Genomic DNA, 9,034 nt, shown 5'->3' with positions numbered 1-9,034 from the left:
ATTTCGGCCAAAAAGTTGGCCGACATCTACATCAGGGAGGTAGTGGCGCGGCACGGGGTGCCAGTTTCAGTGATTTCCGACAGGGACGTGTGGTTCACTTCTAGGATTTGGAAGAAGTTTCATGACGAGCTGGGTACTCGTCAGAGCGAGCGGACCATCCAGACTCTGGAGGACATGCTGCGGGCGTGTGTTTTAAATTTTGGAGGTAGTTAGGATACTTACCTTCCGTTGGCGGAGTTCTCTTATAATAATAGCTATCATGCGAGTATCGACCGTCCTCCTTTCGAGATGTTGTATGGGAGGAAGTGCAGGACCCCGATATGCTAGGGTGAGGTTGGGCAGAGGGTCATGGGGAGTACTGAGGTGGTACTCAAGACTACGGAGAGGATCCAACAGGTTTGGAGCAGGCTTCAGACTGCTCAGATTCGGCAGAAAAGTTATGCCGACAAGCGTCGATCGGACCTGGAGTTCCAGGTCGGGGATATGGTGCTCCTGAAAGTGTCGCCTTGGAAGGGCGTCATTCGATTCAGGAAGCGGGGCAAGCTGGGCCCCAGGTATATTGGACCCTTCAGGGTTGTAGCCCGGGTGGGCAAGGTGCCATATAGGTTGGATCTGCCAGCCGAACTCAGTCAGACTCATAGCACCTTTCACGTCTCCCAGTTGTGGAAGTGTCTGGTGGACGACTCGGCAGTGGTGCCCTTGGAGGATATTCAGGTGGATGATAGCATGAACTACATCGAGCGGCAAGTGGCAATCCTCGACAGGAAGTCGAAGGATCTAAGGAACAAGAGGGTGGATCTGGTGAAGGTGCAATGGCAGCACCGCAAGGAGTCGGAATGGACTTGGGAGCTGGAAGAAGAGATGAGGGAGCACTACCCCGAGCTTTTTCCAGATTCAGCAGCAGACTTTGAGGACGAAGTCTAAAATAAGTGTGGGAGATTTGTAGCACCCGATTCCTGGTACGTATTTAAATTCAATAATTTCATGTATTTCCTCTGGGACTCGACGAGTTGGTGGCCCAACTCGTCGAGTAGAGTCGTGATTCGCAGGAAGTTTAAGTGGCCTACTCTACGAGTCGGGAGACCGCTTCGGCGAGTAGGTGTTGTTTGAGTGAAACCCTAAATTTGAGGGTTTGCACCATATTTAAACAACTTATCTCAGGCTCCATCGTCCCTATTACTCCTAGAAAGCAGTATCTCGAAACCCTAGCCGTTATTAGTGTGTTTTTTGAGCCTTGAGGTGTTACTTTGGGTGTTTGAAGCTTGAAAAGAAGGAGGAGGCTTGTGAGATCAAGGGGGAATCAGTAAGAACCAGAGCTTTGGGCACATTTCCAGCTTATTGGAGGTATAAAGCTGAACCTTATCTATTCTTTGTGTAGATCTTGATTTTGGTCCATTTTCCTCCATTTTCTAAGCCCTAGTGAGGATGTATTCGGGATTTAGTGTAAGGAATGAGTTTGTGCTTCAGATCTAGGGCTATTGAGGGTTTTTATGGCATAAAGGTGCCCACCTTGTTGCCATAAACACCCCATGCACCTTGTAGACCATTTTTATGGCTTTTTGAGCGAAGGACCCCATGCATGCGCACCAAGTTTGGAACTTTACGTGTAAAATGGACATTAGGAGGCCAGATCTATGGTTTTGATGTGTTAAGACCCATTTAAATCGACTGTATATAGTAATGGTCAAGGATTGACTCGGCGAGTCGTTCTTGGGACTCGGCGAGTCAAGGTGTAATGACCAGCAAATCCTTTATGTAGAGGAACCAGGTGATAGGGTGGAAAGTCCCTCAGTTGTTTAGGCTCATAAAGGACCTGGGAATCATGGGACTCAACGAGTGGTTGAGCAAACTCGGCGAGTCCAAGGCAATCTCCCAATCTTTGAAGATGGACTCGACGAGTTGTTCATACGACTCGGCGAGTCATAGAATGGACACATTCTTATGAGGGAGATGAACTCGACGAGTTCAAGGATGAACTCGGCGAGTCGGATGAAGATGGTACCCTCACCTCTTCTCTAGCTCTTAAGGATAGATTTCGAAAGAATTTCGGGACGAAATTCCCTATAAAGGGGGGATGATGTCACAACTAGCATTTTAGGACAACGAAATTATGTCTGTGTGCAAATAACCCCTGGTGTAATCTTGTAACCCAATTTTTGATATAAGCTAAATTTCAATGTTATACAAGTTTACTCGTTCCAAAATGTCAATTCAAGTTGAAACTTCCTCGTATAAGCCCAAAACTTTCTTATTGGCCCTCCTTGGGCAAAAAAAAAAACATTAGTTAACCTTATTTGGGCCATAGTTGGGCCGAAAACACTTTCATTCAGTGTAATTGGGCCCAAAACCCTTCATGAATCAATTGTTGGGTCAAGAGCCATTTAATTGTGAACCTTTAAACTGAAAACCATATTAGGCTTAGGGTTCTTGGTCACACTTAAAAACCCAAGACCCTCCCATCTCCTATCCTCGGTTATTTTAAACAAAATGATGATGATGCATTGGATGAAGGCATTGCCACCTCAATATTACATGGTGGATAACCGTGCATTATATCTCATGCAACTAGGTAACACTCACATCACAAGCCCTAGAAGTCAACCCTATAATCTCTCTTCTCCCCTCTCATCAGGCGAACCATCACCACCGCTCTCCATTCCTCACATGTCAAAGCTACCTCTTATCTTATTTTCTCTCAAACACAAGAAACTCTCTCACCTTTCTTCATCAAAATTGTGGGTTTGGTGTGGGTTTTCTCAAAGGATCTCTTCAAGAAGTGCACTATTGGTAAGTTCTTCTTAAACCTTATAGTTTAATCGAAGTTTACTCTAAAAATCTTCCTTAAACCACTCTACTTCGTGTATATGCTTCTTAGAACCACCTTCACTCGAAAATCTCTTCAAGGAAGCAAGTCAAGGCCGAGAACCTCCATCATCTTTCCATTCAAACCAAATAAGCCCCTAAGGTGAGCTTCATACCCCCTTTTTTCGTGATTTACTATCTTGTGGGGGAGAATACAAGCTAGTTTTGTGAAAAATCTTAGTATGTATACTTGCATGTGTATGTTTTGTGTGATATATGTGTTAATATGTTGTGATATTATGCTAAAAACTCCAAAATTTCGAGATTTACCCAAACCTTAAAGTTGTTGGAATAACTTACATTATGTAACTTCTTACGTTTGGCTAAAAATGCTAAGTAAGCTTGAATATTTACCATAAAACTAAAGAAAACATAAAAATGGGCTTTATTTGACATTCGCGGCTTTATTGGGCCAAAAGTGTCCATTTTGATAAAAATGGGCTTTATTTGACCTTCACGGTATTATTGGGCCAAAAGTGTCATTTTTGATAAAAATGGACTTTATTTGACATTCACGGCTTTATTGGGCCAAAAGTGCAATTTTGAAAAAAATGGGCTTTATTTGACCTTCACGGTATTATTGGGCCAAAAGTATCATTTTTTATAAAAATGGGCTTTATTTGACATTAGGGGTGAGCATGGTGCGGTTTGGTGCGGTTTTAGGGCCAAACCGAACCGCAAACCGCAAGGTGCGGTTTTTGAATTCTAGAAACCGTTGGGTACGGTTTTTCAATGGTTTGGTTTTGCATTTTTTTAGTGCGGTTTCGGTTTGTACCGGTTCGGTGTCGGTTTTTAAACCGAGTCAAACATATGGTGCAGTTTTTTATGTTCACTGGTACGATTTTTTTAACTGTGGTGTTCATGTGAAGATTTATGATTGTATGACATGCTGTCATTTCGTTTCCTCACATTTAGAAGCTGTAATTTTGAGTTTTTTATGTTGTTTACTTGATCACTTCATTTGCAACCCATATTCCCAAGCTCATTTTTTTATTCAATTTGTGCTTAGAAGTTACAAGCTTGCAAGTTGTAGCCTACATAATGTTTACACTTTACAAATAATCATTAAGTCACAAACATGAAGTGACAAACTCACATATTAAACCTAATACCTAATTACTAAGTACCATCAAGTTCAATATATAATATATGTATAAATTAGAATTTATTAGTTTTTTAAATAATATGTATAATTGTATAATATAAATTAGTGATTTATTTTATTGTTAATAAGCTTGCGGTGCGGTTCGGTTTTGGTGGTCCGGGTTCTTAGATAAAAACCACAACGCACCAATAAATTCGGTTTTTCAAAAAAATAAAATCCGCACCATCGGTTTTTGCGTCGGTTTCGGTTTTTCGGTTGCGGTTTATTACGGTTTTTGCGGTTTTTCTTTTATCGGTTCGGGTTTTGCTCACCCCTATTTGACATTCACGGCTTTATTGGGCCAAAAGTGTCAACTTTGATAAAAATGGGCTTTATTTGACCTTCATGGTATTATTGGGCCAAAAGTGTCATTTTTGATAAAAATGACCTTTATTTGACATTCACAGTTTTATTGGGCCAAAAGTGTCATTTTTGATGAAAAATGGGCTTTTATGTCATTTTCGGTATTTTTGGGGCCAAAATGGTTATTAATAACAAAAATGGGCCATTTATGATATTTCAAATTAAAATGGGCCGAAAGTGAACAAACTAACAAATACGGGCCATTTTTTAACACTAAAGTAAAAATGGGCCTTATATAACCAATCCATTGAAATTGGGCCTCATGTGACAATTCCATTCTAATTGGGCCATATATGACAATTCTATTCTAATTGGGCCTTGCATGACAAATTTTATGTCATTTGGGCCATTAGTGACGATTCTAGTAAACTCGAATCTTTCATGATACTTTGTGTAACGACAAGTTATTTACGATAACAACAGTGAAAATTAGATATTTTGACACTTTCGATTAAAAACAATTATATTTTTATCACTTATGGTTTGTAGTCAAAATATACACTCGCAACATTATTTATAACGTTAAATAATGAAATACACTATTCGCGTAAATTTCGTTAAGCCTTTTGTGAGGCACTCCTTCACTCGTACCTACCTAGTGTACATAGAAAGTCTTGTAGTTATAACCAGAGTCTCCTGGAGGGAGAGCGGGAATTTGTGTATAGATCTATACGGGGTTGACACCCCACACCTGAGCTGCTCGCTACAGCTAGACAGGCCAGTCTAAGGTGACAAATGTCTTCTCATAAACTGACACCTGAAGAACGTAAAGACAGGCACTCCGTCATATTAGTATGGTTATAACGACTCACATAGAGAATAACAAAACTATTATAAGTTTTATGCTGATTATACATACCACTCAGTTTTGGCAAAGTATAAAAACTGTGTTGATTATTTGTACTATCTACCTCACTCCGGTCTTTGGGTTTAAGACCACAATTTCTCATGACACAGAAAATACAGGATTTTCTGGGAATCACTCTCTATACATTTTTCAAACAAGATAAAACAAGGATACACATGCTATAATACAAGATTTGAAACAAAACTCACAAACTATTTTTACAGAAAATATCGGATTTTCTGGAGTTTTCAAACCAATGTAAAGTTTTCATATAAACATGCTTATGAACTCACCAACATTTTATATGCTGACGCTTTTCAAAATAACTTGTATTTTCAGGAACTCATGAAGCAGGTTGGCAGCTTTGGACTTTTGGGAATTTGCTGTATTTTGTTTTCACCATACACTTGTCAATTTTTGGGATGTAATTTATGAATGGATACAATGATGCAAACCATGTATGTTGTTATATTTTATGTATGGTGATGATGATTGTCTATATTTCATTTATATGCACTTGTTATGATATTACAAGATGAAGTCACCCGCCCCCGGATGTTTCCGTCGTCTGGTTCGGGGGTGTGACACACAAATCATGATTTTTTTTAAGTAATTCTGCATTTTCATCACACCAAGCCATAATTTCACTCCCCAAAGACAAGTTCTCAAAAACCTTGATCTTAAACATATCTCAAACATGCTCCCGGTGTTTACTCCCTAAACTAATTTTGGTCTCAGGCAGGGCGAAATTCTCAAAAACTGACATCCTGGCATTTGGATCCAATAAAATTTGATCTCCAAGTACTCCCAATCAGAGCACAGATAGTACCGACAGGATGGGGGAACACTTGAATCCCGAGGAGGGATCATGGTATTTAATTGGTCAATATAAAAAGAAGGCATGTTCACTCCAAAACTGATTGTCAACCAATGGAAAGAAGAGGGGTCCAGAGAACAGGATCGCTTTATCACGCGACCAGAGCTACAAACCCTCTCCACCAGTGAGAGCCGCCACAAAAGCAGCTGATACCGTTGCCCTACCAGTCTTACAAGCAACCAAACTAGTACTAATAGATTCATCATCTGCATCATCCTCATCAATAACTATTCTAGCAACACCACCACATGGACCTTGATTATTACCACATACTTCCAATTTATACGAATTACAGACATAAAGAGAAGATTCAGACTCTTCAACATCACCACACATGTTGTCATCCATTATAGGAAACTCAAAATCATTAGAAGCAATGTCTCGAGCAGAAATTTTGCCTTCAACAAAATTATGCAAGAGAAATGGAAATCGATCACCATCTGCAGGCCATTGCAAGTACAAGGAAATCAGATGACCGATTAGTAATTAACATAAGCAACTAATCAGGAATTAAGGAAAGATGACAGGAAGGAAAAAGAAAAAACCTGGTCCCCGAACGTACAAGGCACGATCAGCTGGGTTTAATGTGGACTATGCCCTTTTTCCCCAATATCACATCCGGATATTTTTTTCATGGACACATTTAACTTGGAATTTTAAATATGTCATGTGCGAGATCAGGGGTTCTATCAGGCTTCTTGTCTTCAATAGTACCACAAAGATGAAAACATTGGGATACGTAAATCATGATGAATTAAGCTAAATGAACTTGTTTTTCCATCTTTTGATGGACTCGGGAAGACCCTCTATAAAGCTCCTTCACCGGGAAAGAAAATAGAACCAGACACCACTACTACATATATAGAAGAAGTATTGGAACAAATCTACAGTAGGCACGACAAGAGAAGCATGGCACGGTAACTGAAAGCAAATTATCTTAGATATAGAATTCGGCTTCAGTTGACACGTATGGATCCTATAAGCCCCAATAACTTGACCGAAGAATGGTGAAGGAAGAACCCTTAAACCTTCTAAGAAAATAATAAAGATAAAAGCATGTCTTACCAGGAGGTGGATTGTCGATAGTAGCGCCAACACCAGGAATTGTAGCACGGTCCGCCTTGACAAGACGATACTTCTGAGAAACCTGGACTAATTGATCACGAGACATCAAGGAATGTAAAATAAGAATAGCAACTCACGAAATTATGTCAGAAGAAGCAAAGGAAGAATGGCAAAAAAAGGTGATTGGTAGAAGATAGAAGAACAACTGATGTGATGGACATTTATAAGCGAAAAGAAACGGGAATGCTTATTTCTAACGCACCAACTGCCCTAGGGGTTACACGAGTGTATAAACGCGTATAACTACATCTTATGATTCATTTCTCGGGTAACTAAAGGAAATTTATAGCCCAATTATTAAAATTTGTTAAGAACCAGCCTTTAATAATTGGGTTGGGGGCTTAGTGGTGTATGGTAAAAGAATTATTTATTATTTTGATATCTTAGAGTTTATCATATACGTGTGTAGAGGATAATCCAGTGTTTATCTTTATTTTAACCTTTGCTTGTTACCTAAGTTTTAGCCTCCTGATCATAACAGGAGGGATCCGATTCTGTAAGTATATATACCTATTTTGGGGTTTAATGAAAGTAGTTTTTTTGAACCATCAAATTCTTTATGGTATCAGAGGAGGTCTAATCAGATCTGTTTCAAGAAGATCGGAGACGGCTAGACGATGGCCGGAGACGATGTCGATTCATCCAAAAAGGAAGGCGAAACAATCGGGGCTAATTCGCCATACTATATCCATGCCTTAGACTACCCCAAACAGATGCAGGTGAATCATTCTCTTACCCATAGCAATTACAATGATTGGGTTCAAGAGATGAGAAATTTTTTGTTTGCTAAAAACAAAGTTGGTTTCGTTGACGGAACCATTCCCAAACCCATTGATACTTCCGCTGATTATATGTCATGGATGAGATGTGATGACATGGTAACGGGATGGTTGACTACCGCAATGGAGAAGTTCATCAGGTCAAGTGTCAAATACGCAAACACTAAAGCATAAATATGGGCTGATCTAGAAGAGCGATTTGGAAAGGTGAGCGCACCCCGTGCCTACGAATTGAAACAGACACTCAACAACACGTCTCAAGATGGTGCTTCTGTCTCAGCTTATTACACACGAATGAGGAGTTTATGGGATGAAATTCAAACCATATCGTTAATACCTCGTTGCATGTGTGGGAAGTGTACCTGCGATCTAGGAAAAAGACTCAGTGAATCCAAAGAAAATGAAAGGCTTTACGAGTTTTTAATGGGTCTTGACAACGTCTTCTCAACAATAAAGACTCAAATTCTTGCTTCAAAACCTACTCCTACACTATGTACGGCTTATCACCTTGTCTCGGAAGACGAACAACAATGTGCTATTTCAGCAACAAAGAAGCCAACGCAAGAAGCTGCTGCATTCCAAAGCTCAGGTAACCGATGTGAGTGGGGTTCTGACCTCACATCTCAACGTAACAAAGGGGTGGCGAAAGACACAAAATGAAATAGTAGTGATGAAGTCGAGCATTGCACCTTTTGTGGAAGAAGTGGACACAACAAGGAAGGTTGCTTCAAACGTATTGATTACCCGGAATGGTGGTGTCACAACTAGCATTTTAGCTAGGAAAATTCTATTCTCATGAAATCATTCAACTATTGTAAAGCATGTACTCTAAGTGAATATCAATCAATTCCCATTTAAATACATCTCTTATGTTCAATTAAGGTTTGAAAACCCTAGAGATCCAAGTTCAAGTTCTTTATGGACTAGGATTTCCTTATTGGGCCTTATGGACCAATAAGCATTCTATTCAACTATATTGGGCTTGGAAACCCTATTTGGACTCTAAATGGACCCAATTCATAAACCTATAACATTTT

General features: G+C 39.8%; 1 protein-coding gene across 1 annotated transcript; it reads left to right on the top strand.

Annotated features, from left to right (window-relative positions):
* The first annotated feature begins 7,835 nt into the window (after positions 1 to 7,835).
* On the top strand, positions 7,836 to 8,657 carry LOC145131550 (uncharacterized). Its single transcript, XM_079066224.1, has 2 exons — positions 7,836 to 8,096; positions 8,205 to 8,657. Exons 1-2 carry the CDS (start codon positions 7,836 to 7,838, stop codon positions 8,655 to 8,657), a joined length of 714 nt encoding a protein of 237 aa, XP_078922350.1.
* The last annotated feature ends 377 nt before the right edge of the window (positions 8,658 to 9,034 follow it).

The sequence above is a fragment of the Lactuca virosa genome, chromosome 8 (genome assembly GCF_052849685.1).
Source record: "Lactuca virosa cultivar CGN04683 chromosome 8, Lactuca_virosa_CGN04683_v6, whole genome shotgun sequence".
NCBI lineage: Eukaryota > Viridiplantae > Streptophyta > Magnoliopsida > Asterales > Asteraceae > Lactuca > Lactuca virosa.
This window is presented reverse-complemented; position numbering and strand designations above follow the sequence as displayed.

Excerpts from the sequence above, each read along its gene's own strand:
- LOC145131550 (XM_079066224.1), top strand. The coding sequence starts at position 7,836 with ATGGCCGGAGACGATGTCGATTCATCCAAAAAGGAAGGCGAAACAATC. Across the intron at positions 8,097-8,204 it reads GGATGAGATGTGATGACATG|GTGAGCGCACCCCGTGCCTA; the intron begins GTAACGGGATGG and ends CGATTTGGAAAG.